The sequence below is a fragment of the Carassius carassius genome, chromosome 39 (genome assembly GCF_963082965.1).
Source record: "Carassius carassius chromosome 39, fCarCar2.1, whole genome shotgun sequence".
Lineage (NCBI taxonomy): Eukaryota > Metazoa > Chordata > Actinopteri > Cypriniformes > Cyprinidae > Carassius > Carassius carassius.
The window spans coordinates 29,578,044-29,594,054 of NC_081793.1; the positions used below are offsets into that span (position 1 = coordinate 29,578,044).

A 16,011-nucleotide genomic window follows, 5' to 3' on the forward strand; every position below is an offset into this window, starting at 1 on the left:
TTTATGTACTTGCGAAATGTCAGACATTAAAGGTTATGTAAATAGGATCTTTTTTTATACTCTACACAATCTTACAATCTCTGAGTTCTAAACGAGATTCTAAACAAAACACTTCTCAAGATATACTAAAGTTTTAGAAACGTTCTTTGGTTGTTGTTTTTTTCCAAACACAATTACAAGTTATATTGTTATTTAAAAATGAAAATAAAAATGTTCAGTAGGAATCTCTGATTTTCTCTTGTACTTCAGTATTGCTGCACATCAAATATTCTTACTTTTTTGTTATAAATTGCTTGTTTTACACAAGTTGCCTTCAATAAAAATGAGTTCATGTAACAATAAAAATTGGACAGTAGGACAATGACACCAGTCTCTTTTATTTTTTTTAAATAAAACTTTAAAAATGTTGTATTTCTAATTTCATTTATAGCACAGACTTGATATGATGATACATGATAAACACATTTGACATTTGGATATGCCTACAGCAAATAGCACATGGATGTTCATCTGCCCTCCTTCTCAGAAAATGTACAGGAAAATGTAATACAAAACAATACAAATCAATAATAAAAAAGGTTTGACAGCAATAACTACAAATGAGAGTCCATAAAGTCTGTAGATTTTTACAGAAGCTCCTCAAGGCAAAATCTGTTCAAAGAAGAAACAGAATCTGAGAAGGACATAAAGTACATGCAATAGTCACATAAATGATCTACTGAAAACAGAAAGGGTTGTTTTAAGTTCTTCTTAATTTTGACGTATTAATGACTAGATTGTTCAGACTAAATTGAATGAAACCCAAAAATGGCAGTATGGTGCTAATTATGAGATTACAGTGGAGATTGCATCACTTTTGCAGATCTAGAACTCATGCGTAAACTAATCTAAGAAGCACAGTAAGACTGAAGAGCTTGAGGTGAACATTACTGATATAAACAGCAACCAATTAGCTTTCTTCTGTTTACAAACACATACTGTATGTGCATAGACCAGTAGTGGCAAGTTACTTAGCATTTTTATGGTATTTTTGACTGTACGGCATGTTGAAAAACAGAAAAACACTTCAGGTGAAACAGACAGCCACTTTAAAAACACTTTCACCAAAAAAAAGAAACATTCTTCTCAGCGAGCTGTTTGTAACATCAAACGTCCAACGGTCCATAAACATGCATCGGTATCTGTTACTCACACTGGTCAGATTGTCAGTAATAGTAGCCTTGATTTGCCTCATTGATTTTCTGTTCTATTCTCATTTTAAGCTCAGACACTAGAGCGGAGCTGATGCCACTGCCATCTTTGTTTTGGCCAGATTTTTGGGAGCCGTCTGTGCTTTTGCTGGCCCTCCAGCTGGAGCTGCGGCTGGTGTTTCTGGAGGCCAGGGAGCCGGACACCGTGGGTACTGACCGCAGCCGCTCGCTTGACCGGGAGTGAACCGGAGGCGGAGGTGGGAGCACCGGAGCGCTGGGGGCCGGAGGCTTGGCTCTGGGGCTGCTGTGCTTTGTGTTGTGGATGTCACTCGCGTCATCATCAATGAAGAATTTTCCAAAGCTCTGGTCACTTCGTCCAAACCGTGGCCTAAAGGTCCAGCTGTGCTGCTCTTTGGGCCTCCTCCGGATGATGCGACGCGCTGGCGTGATCCTGTTGGACTTTGTGTTGCGAAAGTACACGATGGTGGAGATCATAACTGTCACCAAAACAATCACGGTAATGATGCTGACGGCCAGGCCAAGAGCTTTCATGGGATTGTCTCGGCTCTGCATTAGAAAGGCAGTCATGGGCCCTTTGAGCCGATTCTGAAAACACACACACACAAAAATTGTTGTAAATAATTGTCACATAATGAACTTTAATGGTTTTAAGTGAGTTTGAACGTGGAATGGTTGTTGGTGCCAGATGCGCTGGTCTAAATATTTCAAAAACTGCTTATCTACTGGGATTTTCACGCACAACAATTTCTAGGGTTTACAGAGAATGTGCAGACTGATTAGAGATGATAGAAAGGCAACAGTAACTCAAATAACCACTCTTTACAACCAAGGTATGCAGAATAAAGCTCCTGTCAGATAAGAACAGGACACAGAGGCTACAATACAAAGGATCACCTAAATTGGACAATAGAAGATTGGAAAAATGTTCTCTGGTCTGATGAGTCTGGATTTCTGCTGCAACATTCAGATTGTTGGGTCAGCATTGCACATAAAGATCATGAAAGCATGGATCCATCCTGCCTTGTCTCAGCGGTTCAGGCTGCTGGTGGTGTAATGGTGTGGGGGATATTTTCTTGGCACACTTTAGGCCACTTAGTAGCAATTGAGTGTTGTTTAAATGCCACAATACCACAGCCTACCTGAGTATTGTTGCTGACCCATCCCTTTATGACTACAGTGTGCCCATCTTCTGCTTCCAGCAGGACAATGCACCATGTCACAAAGCTCAGATCACCTCAGACTGGTTTCTTGAACATGACAATGAGTTCACTTTACTCAAATGGCCTCCACAATTACCCGATCTCAATCCAATATAACAGCTTTGGGATGTGGTGGAACAGGAGATTCACATTATGGATGTGCAGCTGACAAATCTGCAGGATCTGCATGATGATATCATGTCAATATGGACCAAAATCTCTGAGGAATGTTTCCAACACCTTGTTGAATCAATGCCATGAAGAATTAAGGCAGTTCTGAAGGCAAAATATTCAATCCTGTATTAGCAGGGTGTACCTAATAAAGTGGCCAGTGAGTGTATATTATTATATATACACATTACAATGATGTGTACTATTAAATTATGACTACATGGATGAAAAGGTACTGTGGATGTACTATGTTACTTTGAAAAGCTCCATATTATTATACCATGGAATTAATTCAATTTATTTTGGACATTTACCATTTTAGTACTATGGTATTCTACACAACCAAAACAATTATCATTAAAAACTGCTTTGATCGTGCAGCGCACAAAGTGACCCTGACGTATAAATGTCTCACCGCCTCCGTGATGTCGATTTTCACGACCGCTGTTGTACTGAAGGATGGAGAGCCTCGATCACGAGCCTGGACCACCACTGACCACCGGCAGTCTTTATTTTTGGTGATGTTCTGCACAATCTCCATAGACTTAATGAACGGTTTGAGCTTAATCTCTCCTGTGGATGTGTTAATGTCGAAGATGTTGTCTGGATCTGCTTTCATGATGGAATATTCAATCAGGTTATTGGGTTCCTCTGCGTCCTCATCCACAGCCTGAAAACAAACCAGAATCAGGTTCAAATAAGATAATTATATTCACAATCACACAATCAGTGAGATTATTGTTTAGTCAGATTGCTCACAGATGCAGAACTTTAAGCTGGTTGCAGTATCATGGGAGTTCATGCCATCAGGCTCAATGCCAGAATTGGTCTTTAAATATTAGTCTCATCTACTGGGACGTAAGACAGATGGCTGTCCACAAAATAACAGTTTTGTTGGAGAACACAAACCTCTATTTTCACTGGCGCCCCAATGATCATGGTCTTCTCCAGGAAGTTCTGGTTGAACTCTGGTGGGTGGTCATTTTGATCCAGCACCGTGACAAAAACCTCTGTGAGGCTGTATTTGCCCTCAGTGTCTTCAGCTTTTACATAGAAATTATATTTGGACTTCACTTCAGCGTCTAAAGAGGCCCAGGGCTGTGTGTAAATGATGCCGGACGTGGGGTGAATGAGAAACCTGAAACAGCCAAAAGTCAAAAGATTTTATTCAGAACAATGATGTAGTTAACATCACAGATGCTATTTAACTTGTGCTTCTAGTTTGAGAAGTGTCCAAAAATTGAGATGAACAAATCCTACACTGGTTTCAGTATCTTAATGATGGTTTACAGTCGCTCTGTTCACTGGTCATTTTAAGAACAAAATAAACGTGGGTGTGTGCCTGGTATTAAAACCATTATAAGAGCTTGTCATCAAGTCTGCTTTATTCTTGTCAGTGTGACTCTCTGCATGTGAAAATTAACAGTCAGCCAGAAAGCTGTTATTTTTCACACCATTATAATTTGCCTCCTGCATTGAGGAAGAATCAAGGCATAAATTTACAGGTTTTGCATTACCCGAATATGTTCTACCTTCAGCTGTCAAATCGCTCGCTAATTGGGCCCTGAGTCACTCGCGAGTGTGGAGACGCTATTTTTACTTCTTCAATCCAATTACAAGATTAGCCAGCTCCCTCACTGGAGTCTGTAAGCTGTTTTGTGCTTGTCCTTTAGTCCTTTACCGGTTTTATAAAAACAAGCGAAGCATCCAGATATGGACAAGTGTGAGCTCATCTGGGCCACTTTTCCTGAGGTTGACCTATAACCCTTTACTCAAGCAGATGACTGACAGAACTAATATGAGAATATCACACAGCATCCAGTTAAAATCACAGACATTGAGTTTGGGTCCCATTCTGTTTGAACCATTTACTTGCAAAAATATTGAGCTGTTTTTTGAAGAGTGTTGTCTATTAATAATTGAAACTTAATACAAACAGATGACTGAACTATATTTTATGTAAAGGCAAAACATCTCTCTGAATTTGGCATTGCGTAAGAGCTGTGGAAGAATCATTAAAAGCCAGTAATGTTCAATACTGAGGTCTGAACTCACAGATCAGCACCAGAGCCGTAGATGGAATATTTCACTTCTCCCCAAAGCCCTGAATCCGAGTCAGTCGCCTGGAAAAACACCAGATACACATCAGTGCTCAAACACGGACACAGAACAAACCAAATACACGAAACGTTTAACATTAGACCCGGAGCTGCAAATATTCCTGTGCTGTAAGATTACGTGCTCATTCTTTACTGTTAAACATCATTTCAAGCTGCTCACAGTCACTGAGATGACGTTGGAGCCTCCTGGGGAATTCTCAGGGATCCTGGCGATGTAAAACTCAGAGGAGAACTTTGGAATGTTGTCATTTGTGTCCAAAAGATTGATAACGATATCCGCAGTGGCACTGAAGCGCTCGGGAGTGTCGATCTCCACCGCTAACAGCTGAAAAACAGCACACATACTGCTCAGAATAACATATTCAGCTAAAAGATAACCTTCTCTCAGTGCGATCAGGATCAGACCTTGAATGTTAAGAACTGGTGTTTTTCGTAGTCGATGGCCGACGAGTTTTCCACAATGATGGTGACTTGGGCTTCATTGAGAACCGTCTGAGGAACCACACGGAGAACTCGAGAGGGTCCTACCAACAGCAGTCTGAATTTAGCATTTGCTCCCTGAATGAGAGCAGGAGAGTATATAGAGTATGGAGTATTAATGGGGAAAAAACAGTAAAAACATTCACAGAAAAAGAAGAATCTCCTTAAAAAATTAACAAAGTGCAATTTCTAATAAAAGTATTTAGTTACTGTATTAGTCTAGAAAACAGGCAAAAGCAGCAAATAATTTGTATGGCAGATGTCAACAATCTTAATCTTAATCACTGTGCCATAATGTGTGTCAATCCCACAGTTCGTGCATCACCATCTTTGTGGTTTTTGTGAAATGTGGACCGAAAGCATCAGTCTATGAGCTGGTCAATAACTCATTACAACTGAATGAAACAGACTAAAAGTGTGCGATTCACATGAAATACAGCACTGCTGCCTTGTTCTTCTGTTGACTTGCAGTTTAATTCTCACACTTTTAGTATTTATAGCTTTTAACATTACAGCAAGATGTAGATTAATGTCATTCATTTCATCTAAATGAAGAACAGCTCTCTCACTATTGGTGTTGGTAGCTAACCCCGGGTGTGTGTTACAGTGTTCACTGAGCACCTGGTCCGAGTCGTTGACCGTGATCTTCAGGCCACGGAGTATCTCTCCTTCTGGTGGATGCTCGTACATGGTCAGCTCGAAGTGGTTCTGCTGGCCGTTCTCACCGTAGAAAGTGGGCGGGTGGTTGTTGAGGTCCACCACACGAATAGTGACTGTGGTCACACTGTAGTCAGAAAACCTGTCGGGTCCAACCTCTGCAGCCTTGATTTACAATAAAAGAAGTCTTACTATGTCATGCATGATGCTAATTAGAAGAACTTACTCAAGCTTTAGTGATAGTCATATCATAAATATTGACAACCTTGACTTTTATCTCATATAACTCGTTCTTCAGCTGTACAGGAAATGATGTCAAGCTGATACAGCCGCTCGTGCTGTTAATGCTGAAGAAGCCGTCACTGCCTTTGTGAACAGAAGAGAAGACAGGAGATATTACTAATGGAATTATGAAACTATGAATGTTTAGCTCTAGAGATCAGAAGTTAAAATGACGCAGCTGACCACTCAGAATGGAGTAATGAATGGCGTTGGGGTTGTTCTGGTCCCCATCTTTGGCAAAAACAGTGAATATCTCTGAACCCTGCACACAAAACAGACAAAAGACAGAGCATTTGTATTTTGGAACTAGAAATAAAAAGTTACAATTAATAGAATAAGTTGTTTTTTGTTTAATGTGACCCCCCTAAATGAGAATCTCTGTGTATTTATTGACAAAATAATTGAACACAAACACAATTAAAGTTTTACATTTTTTTTTTTAGGATTTTAGATATGAAAAAATGTCAAACTTACTGGTACAGAGACTTCATAGACAAATCCAAAATATGGAGTACCAACAAACACTGGAGGAGAATCCTGGGTATCAAGGACATTGATGGTTATGATGGCTGTGGAGGTCATAACCTGATATTTTCCATGATATTTACCCCCACCATCCTGAAACAGAGACACAGCTCTGAGGATCTGGTACTTACTGAGAAATCAGGAGAAAATTATTCTCATCTTTGAACTTTATTTTTACAAGATAAATGCTTTTACAAAAGATCAAAGCAAACGACCCTGTTTATCTCTGAACAGAAGGATTTCACACGGTTGAGTCCGTTGCTCACCTTTGCTACCACAGTGACAAAATGAGTCCTGGAGAGCTCGTAGTCCAGCGATTCTCCGGCTCTGATGCGCAGGACTCCACTGTGACCGTCGATGGTAAACTTAGTGCTGGGTGTCGACTGCAAACGAAATGACAACTGATGAAGATATTTCTCCTGAAACAAATAATGCATCTCTCAAACTTAGAATCAAACTCTTAGCCATGATGACAAACACTTCAGGAAGCAATCTGTTCCAAAAGATGACACATAAATGTTTCAGGTGGCAAATGGCAAACCCTGAAGATCTGAAACAATATGAACATGACTGCTTACTGGATGAAGTATGTAGTGTGTAGTATACATGGTTTCTCAGTGCAATTTCGATGAACTGCATTCGTGCATGAACACATGGTGTAAAACACATTTATGTGTAAACACAAAATAGTACATTAAATAGTACATTTTAAATGGTCCTGTGGTTTGGTAAATTGATTATAGTACAAATGTGACCCTGGAGCACAAAAGCAGTCTTAAGTCGGTGGAGTATATTTGTAGCAATTGTCAAAAATACATTGTATGGGTCAAAATTCTTGATTATTTTTTTCAAGATTTACATTTACATTTACATTTAATCATTTAGCAGACGCTTTTATCCAAAGCGACTTACAAATGAGAACAATAGAAGCAGTCAGGTCAACAGGAGAACAACAACAGTATACAAGTGCCATGACAAGTCTCAGTTAGTCTAGTGTAGAACACATAGCCAGGTTTTTTTTTTTTTTTTTTAAATTAAAAGACAAGAAAAGGAAAAGTGCTAGTGTTAGTTGGTTAAGTGCAGACGAAAAAGATGAGTCTTTAGATGTTTCTTGAAAATGAGTAAAGACTGAGCTGTATGAATTGAGATTGGGAGGTCATTCCACCAGCTGGACACAGTCCAGGAAAAGGTCTGTGAGAGTGATTTTGAACTTCTTTGGGATGGCACCACAAGGCGTCGTTCACTTGCAGAGCGCAAACTTCTGGAGGGCACATAAGATTTAACCAGTGAGTTTAGGTCTGTTGGTGCCGTGCCAGTGGTCGTCTTGTAGGCAAGCATCAGTACCTTGAATTTAATGTGAGCAGCTACTGGTAGCCAGTGTAACCTGATGAGGAGAGGAGTAACGTGAGCTTTTTTTGGCTCATTGAAGACAACCCTCGCTGCTGCATTCTGGATCAATTGCAGAGGCTTGACAGTACATGCAGGAAGAGCCAGGAGAGCATTACAATAGTCCAGTCTGGAGAGAACAGGAGCTTGGACAAGAAGTTGGGTTGCTTGCTCTGACAGGAAGGGTCTAATCTTCCTAATGTTGTATAAGGCAAACCTGCAGGACCGGGTCGTTGTAGCAATGTGGTCTGTGAAGCTTAACTGATGATCCATCACAACTCCTAGATTTCTGGCTGTCCTCGAAGGAGTTATGGTTGACGAACTCAGCTGTATAGAGAAGTTGTGATGAAGCAATGGGTTAGCTGGAATCACCAGGAGTTCTGTCTTCGTAAGGTTAAGCTGAAGGTGATGGTCATTCATCCAGCTAGAAATGTCACTCAGACAGGCTGAAATGCGAGCAGCTACCGTCGGGTCATCTGGTTGGAATGAGAAGTAGAGTTGGGTGTCATCAGCGTAAAAGTGATAAGAAAAGCCATGCTTCTGAATGACAGATCCTAATGATGTCATGTAGATGGAGAAGAGAAGTGGTCCAAGTACTGAGCCTTGGGGAACCCCAGTAGCAAGGTGGTGTGACTTTGAAACATCACCCCTTCAAGACACGCTGAAGGATCGGTCAGAGAGGTAGGACTTAACCCACAGGAGTGCAGTTCCAGAGATGCCCATCTTTCTGAGGGTGGACAGGAGAATCTGGTGATTAACGGTGTCAAAAGCAGCAGACAGGTCCAGTAAGATGAGAACTGAGGATTTTGAAGTTGCTCTTGCTAGTCGAAGGGCTTCAGTTACTGAGAGCAGAGCAGTCTCAGTTGAGTGGCCACTTTTGAAGCCAGATTGGTTGCTGTCCAGGAGGTTGTTCTGTACAAGGAACATAGAAAGCTGGTTGAACACAGCTCGCTCAAGTGTCTTTGCAATGAATGGAAGAAGGGATACCGGTCTGTAGTTTTCAAGAAAGCGCTGGATTTAGAGATGGTTTCTTGAGCAGTGGGCTTACCCGAGCCTGCTTGAATGCTGAGGGAAATGTTCCAGAGTGAATAAATGAGCATTCCATTGATGTTAGAAGACAATATTTGGCCAATACAAAAAATATATTTTGTAATTGCTAAGAACTTAATTTTTTTTTTTGCTGTTGTATCTCGGACAAATATGGTCTTCTAACATCAATGGAATGCTCATTTATTCAGCTTTCAGATGATGTAGAAATCTCTATTTTGGAAAAATTTACCCTTATGACTGGTTTTGTGCTCCAGGGTGAAAGTGAAGTGACATACAACCAAGTATGTGACCCATACTACGAATTCATCCTCTGCATTTAACCCTTCCAATGTGCGCGCACACGCACCCACTCACACACACACACACACATGCACGCACGCACATACACACACACTTACACACACACACGCACACACACACACACACACACACACACGCACACACACGCGCACACGCACACACACACACACACGCGCACACACACACGCACACACACACACGCGCACACACACACGCGCACACACACACACACACACACACACGCGCGCGCACACACACACACACACACACACACACACACGCACACACACACACATGGAGTGGGCATAATTTATGCTGCGGCTTCCGTTAGCTATTAGAGGTATTTCTATATTCAAAACTATTCAAACTATTCAAATATTCAAAACTAGAGGTATTTCGTATTGCTTGGCGGGAAAGTAACATATCCTACAGAAAAGCATTAAAAACTGCTAGATCCGATTACTTTTCTTCTCTTTTAGAAGAAAACAAACATAACCCCAGGTATTTATTCAATACAGTGGCTAAATTAACGAAAATAAAGCCTCAACAAGTGTTGACATTTCCCAAAACCACAGCAGTAATGACTTTATGAACTACTTTACTTCTAAAATCGATACTATTAGAGATAAAATTGCAACCATTCAGCCGTCAGCTACAGTATCACATCAGACAGTGCACTATAGACCCCCTGAGGAACAGTTCCACTCATTCTCTACCATAGGAGAGGAAGAATTGTATAAACTTGTTAAATCATCTAAACCAACAACATGTATGTTAGACCCTATACCATCTAAGCTCCTGAAAGAGGTGCTTCCAGAAGTCATAGATCCTCTTCTGACTATTATTAATTCCTCATTGTCATTAGGACATGTCCCCAAAACCTTCAAACTGGCTGTTATTAAGCCTCTCATCAAAAAACCACAACTTGACCCCAAAGAACTAGTTAATTATAGACCAATCTCGAATCTCCCTTTTCTGTCCAAGATACTAGAAAAGGTGGTATCCACACAATTATATTCCTTCTTAGAGAAAAATGGTATATGTGAGGATTTCCAGTCAGGATTTAGACCGTATCATAGTACTGAGACTGCTCTTCTTAGAGTTACAAATGATCTGCTCTTATCATCTGATCGTGGGTGTATCTCTCTATTAGTTTTATTGGATCTTAGTGCTGCGTTTGACACAATTGACCACAACATTCTTTTGCATAGACTTGAATACTTTGTTGGCATCAGTGGAAGTGCATTAGCATGGTTTAAATCGTACTTATATGACCGCCATCAGTTCGTAGCAGTGAATGAAGATGTATCCTATCGATCACAAGTGCAGTATGGAGTACCTCAAGGCTCAGTACTAGGGCCGCTACTCTTCACGCTTTATATGTTACCCTTGGGAGATATCATCAGGAAACATGGTGTTAGCTTTCACTGTTATGCTGATGATACTCAGCTCTATATTTCTTCGCAGCCCGGTGAAACACACCAATTTGAAAAACTAATGGATTGCATAGTCGATATAAAAAACTGGATGACGAGTAATTTCTTACTGCTAAATTCTGAAAAAACAGAGGTGTTAATTATAGGACCTAAAAACTCTGCTTGTAATAACCTAGAACACTGTCTAAGACTTGATGGTTGCTCTGTCAATTCTTCGTCATCAGTTAGGAACCTAGGTGTGCTACTTGATCGCAATCTTTCCTTAGAAAGCCACGTTTCTAGCATTTGTAAAACTGCATTTTTCCATCTCAAAAATTTATCTAAATTACGGCCTATGCTCTCAATGTCAAATGCAGAAATGTTAATCCATGCATTTATGACCTCAAGGTTAGATTATTGTAATGCTTTATTGGGTGGTTGTTCTGCACGCTTAGTAAACAAACTACAGCTAGTCCAAAATGCAGCAGCAAGAGTTCTTACTAGACCCAGGAAGTATGACCATATTAGCCCGGTCCTGTCAACACTGCACTGGCTCCCTATCAAGCATCGCATAGATTTTAAAATATTGCTTATTACTTATAAAGCCCTGAATGGTTTAGCACCTCAGTATTTGAATGAGCTCCTTTTACATTATAATCCTCTACGTCCGCTACGTTCTCAAAACTCAGGCAATTTGATAATACCTAGAATATCAAAATCAACTGCAGGCGGCAGATCCTTTTCCTATTTGGCGCCCAAACTCTGGAATAACCTACCTAACATTGTTCGGGAGGCAGACACACTCTTGCAGTTTAAATCTAGATTAAAGACCCATCTCTTTAACCTGGCTTACACATAACATACTAATATGCTTTTTATTATCCAAATCCGTTAAAGGATTTTTAGGCTGCATTAATTAGGTAAACCGGAACCGGAAACACTTCCCATAACAACCTATGTACTTGCTACATCATTAGAAGAATGGCATCTACGCTAATATTAGTCTGTTTCTCTCTTGTTCCGAGGTCACCGTAGCCACCAGATCCAGTCTGTGTCCAGATCAGAGGGTCACTGCAGTCACCCGGATCCAGTACGTATCCAGACCAGATGGTGGATCAGCACCTAGAAAGGACCTCTACATCCCTGAAAGACAGCGGAGACCAGGACAACTAGAGCCCCAGATACAGATCCCCTGTAAAGACCTTGTCTCAGAGGAGCACCAGGACAAGACCACAGGAAACAGATGATTCTTCTGCACAATCTGACTTTGCTGCAGCCTGGAATTGAACTACTGGTTTCGTCTGGTCAGAGGAGAACTGGCCCCCCAACTGAGCCTGGTTTCTCCCAAGGTTTTTTTTACCGATGGAGTTTCGGTTCCTTGCCGCTGTCGCCTCTGGCTTGCTTAGTTGGGGACACTTCATCTACAGCGATATCGTTGACTTGATTGCAAATAAATGCACAGACACTATTTAACTGAACAGAGATGACATTACTGAATTCAATGATGAACTGCCTTTAACTATCATTTTTGCATTATTGACACTGTTTTCCTAATGAATGTTGTTCAGTTGCTTTGACGCAATGTATTTTGTTTAAAGCGCTATATAAATAAAGGTGACATTGACATTGACATTAGGCCATGACTTCCCCGGTCACAAATATTCATTTTCAATCAGTGTGAGCTCTGAAAATGGTATGCATAGTAATTATATCAGAAATGATTAGAAATGTTATTAAAAAAGTATAATTCTAGAATTCTGTTTTTCCTTTAGAGAAAGCTGCATTCGAGGGCCGATGCTCCGCTCACTTTGATGTGGGAAACTGAGCGCTAACGAACACGACATGTGGCCGAGAGCAGAGGTAAGCCAGGCTAAGCCCTCAACCTGCCCAAATGTAATTGAAATTTAATCCAGCACCAGCACATTTTCTGATGGTACTTTGGTGTCACGATCTGTTCACCAGCTACAGTGATATGTGTGCAGCATTGACTGTCCTCAAGCACAGATTTAATGCTGGCATGAGATTCAAATATCTTAAACTTGTTTCCTTGAGAAAGAGACTAAATGATTAAAAGTGTGACTCCACAGGAAGTGGTTTTGTCTGACCTGCAGGTAGTATGTGACACTTCCTCCGGACCCGAGGTCTCTGTCGATGGCCTGGACTCTGTAGATGCTGCTGCCTGAAGCTGCGTCCTTCAGCACACACCACACACACTTCAACAACAATTCATGATGACACTTATCTGCTCATTTCCAAGCTGCTTCTCATTCTTACCTCGGGGACGTCCACTACGAATGGCAGATTCAAAAACTCAGGCTTTTCATCATTAGCATCTGTGATGAACACTCGAACATTTTCTACCACCTGAAGAAGCAAGAGATAAAGTAAAGCTGACCTAACAAACTGCACATACACCATAAATGGACATTAAAACACATTCAACACAACACACATCCTAAACAGAAGACTACTCAAATATTAAGCAACAATCATCATTTATGAAATCAGCTGTCAAAGGCTAGTATTACCATTTCTTAAAGGCAAAGTGTATTGTTTTGGCACCAGTAAGTATTAATCAAAATCCTAAAATATCAATATATCTATCCTACAGTAATCATCCTAAAAACAAATCAACATTTAATAACCATTGCAGTGGGGTCTATATTTTTGTCAGTTTTATTTGAATAAACATGACATAACATTAAGATGATTTACTGTTATAAAGTCTTGGGTGTATGAGTATTAGCTAAACTGAGAGTGTTTATTGTCTGGGAGTCTGAAGGATCGTCAAACAGCTGTCTCTTAAATCGCTCTCGCGGTGCTCTGATGGCAAACGTCACAGTGATGTCATCTCAGTACACATCTGAGGTCGAACACACAGCGTTTCACTCTTCAGGAAGTCAAAATACTAATGACTGACTTACAGTGACTGTAAACACACCACAAACAATGACACACTTCAGCTTTAAGAAATAATCCTGTAATCAGAGCTTAATGTAATCATGTTTTGTCACCTTATTTCTCCCATCTGTGATGGACATGAATGCAACGATCTCATCCTGAACCTTAACAATCCAGACAGATGTGATTATTAATAAAACTTTTGACTTCAACTGGTATTTTCCAGAATTATGTCCTTATATTGTGTCAGGATTTAACCCTAGTGATATATACTCTCACCTCTCTGTCTAGTGTTTCGATGAGAGTCACATTTCCTGATTTGGGCTCGACACTGAAATAATCTCTGGAGCCCTTATCAAAGGTCATGCCGTAGGTCACCGGCTCGCCTTCAGGGTCAGAGCCGTTCAGTGTATAAACATGAGTTCCTGAGGAAGAATGAGTCAGAATTACACCTGATCTTAGGTGAGCTGTGTGTGTTTATGATCTTAAAGACATTATTTACTACTATTAAGTATCTTAGTAGCAAATATTGTCATATTTTTTAAATGTTGTAAAAGCAGTGTTATCTCCACCACAAACAGGTAAACACATCCCAGCATTAAACTGTGCTCGTCACTGCTGAGAGGATCAAACAATGAAGCCACCGCAAACAATTCCCTGTCACTCATATTACAATAATTAGCTTAAACAACACATAAAAACAACACATATGTATTCATTATATGTGTGTTCTGTGATCAGTTTAATATGACACATTATACGCTTATATACAGTGTGCAATGTTCTGTTATCTGACAGCATGTAATTATAGAAGTGGATGCTAACCAACAGATGTGTCCTCAGAGATGCTGAATAACGCCAGGTTTCCGTTGCTGCTTCCAGCTCCATTATCATAGAAATATGGTGCAAAGTCAGATTGAGCTGAAAAAAAAACAAATATTTCTAACTTAGCATAAAATTAGATGGAAATACACATCAAACATTTAGAGTATTAAACATGATGATGTTCACACACACAGAAACTGAGACAATGGGGAAAGTAAAGTGTAGGCTGTGATGTGAGTTTGAGTTTGAAACACAAAGCATCAGTGACATTAATGACAGAGAAATCATCAGCTGAAATTCAGCCTCAGAAAAACAGATAACAGCTCCAAAAATAAAACAATAGTTCTACTGCAAATTCTAGTGATTTAAGTTAAAAGTGTATTTTAAAGCATAAAGAGGCTAATTTCCGAAGCACAGCTCTGCTCTCCTACGAACACGCATTATACTTGAAGGATTATTGAGACAATAACAGTTCGAAGCTGATTACACACAGACTGCAGAACAGTAAAACACTCACCCATTGACATGCACAGGGAGATGAGAAGAATTAAAGACTGTTTTTTCCTCATACTCTTCATCCTTCAGAAAAGTGTAGAGACTGAAGGATCATATGGAGAGCACTGCAGCTGCTGCTCGTCTGAAGACGTCTTTAAACACGTCTGAGCGCAGCTTCAGTAATCCTGTGACTCACTGCAGCTCATGACTCAAACACAAACATACAACCACAGACAGGAATGAAGGGAATCAGGTCAGTCTGAGATGTTAGTATGTTCATTTAGGAGTTTTGAACACAGTGCCATGTTTTATTTTCATGCAAGTTTATCATTCCACAGCAAGCTGCATTACTCCTGCTTTCACCTGGACATAGAATCAAGGCTCATGAATATTCAGAGCTAAATGAAATGGAATGACAGAACCTTCAATACATCCATTATTTTCCTATAAAGTCTATATTTGCATCAGCTCCTGATGAAACACATCTGTCACTGACTTATTTTAAGAGGTGAATGTGACGTACATCTGGTTTTTGCGTCACACATTTCTCACATTATGGAGTGGACACACAACAGAAATCGAGTTCCTTCTCGAGTAATTTAACATTAAAAGAGATGCCCTGTATGTCTGGATTTCTGCATGGATGACTTCTCTGCATAAAACTTGATTTGAATGACAGTGAGTCCTTGAGTAAGTGTTGGAATGATGGAGCTTCTTTTTGATGCTGTAAAATGTGGTATGCAACTTGAAAAATATAAGGCTATGTTAAAATACACAGATCAGATTTTTTAAGTCTCCTCAGCCAAACAACTCACAGAAGCAGTTCAGGACGAATCAGAGAGCAAACAGTTCACTGAGGAATTGTGTGTGTGTGTGTGTGTGTGTGTGTGTGTTTTCTCTGTTTAGTTTATATGCCATCACTGAAAACATGGCAAACTGTCTCTTCCATCCATGTCAGTCTGTTTCTACTTTTACTGCAGAACAGCTTTTACTG

The 16,011-nt window shown here is 40.2% G+C and overlaps 1 protein-coding gene across 2 annotated transcripts; it reads right to left on the bottom strand.

Moving 5' to 3' along the window:
- Positions 1 to 356: 356 nt before the first annotated feature.
- On the bottom strand, positions 357 to 15,228 carry LOC132121761 (cadherin-related family member 1-like). Of its 2 annotated transcripts, none has more exons than XM_059531514.1 (17): positions 15,040 to 15,228; positions 14,523 to 14,618; positions 13,977 to 14,122; positions 13,811 to 13,861; positions 13,071 to 13,160; positions 12,902 to 12,988; positions 6,912 to 7,064; positions 6,595 to 6,738; positions 6,304 to 6,382; positions 6,104 to 6,204; positions 5,803 to 6,003; positions 5,107 to 5,259; positions 4,862 to 5,026; positions 4,637 to 4,704; positions 3,491 to 3,719; positions 2,997 to 3,251; positions 357 to 1,796 (listed from the first exon to the last, which is right to left on the bottom strand). In XM_059531514.1, exons 1-17 carry the CDS (start codon positions 15,098 to 15,100, stop codon positions 1,206 to 1,208), a joined length of 2,670 nt encoding a protein of 889 aa, XP_059387497.1. In that variant the 5' UTR covers positions 15,101 to 15,228; the 3' UTR covers positions 357 to 1,205. The 2 variants fall into 2 exon arrangements, with proteins under 2 accessions (XP_059387497.1, XP_059387498.1); XM_059531515.1 differs by having other exon boundaries at positions 6,912 to 7,028; positions 15,040 to 15,227.
- Between the last annotated feature and the right edge of the window lie 783 nt (positions 15,229 to 16,011).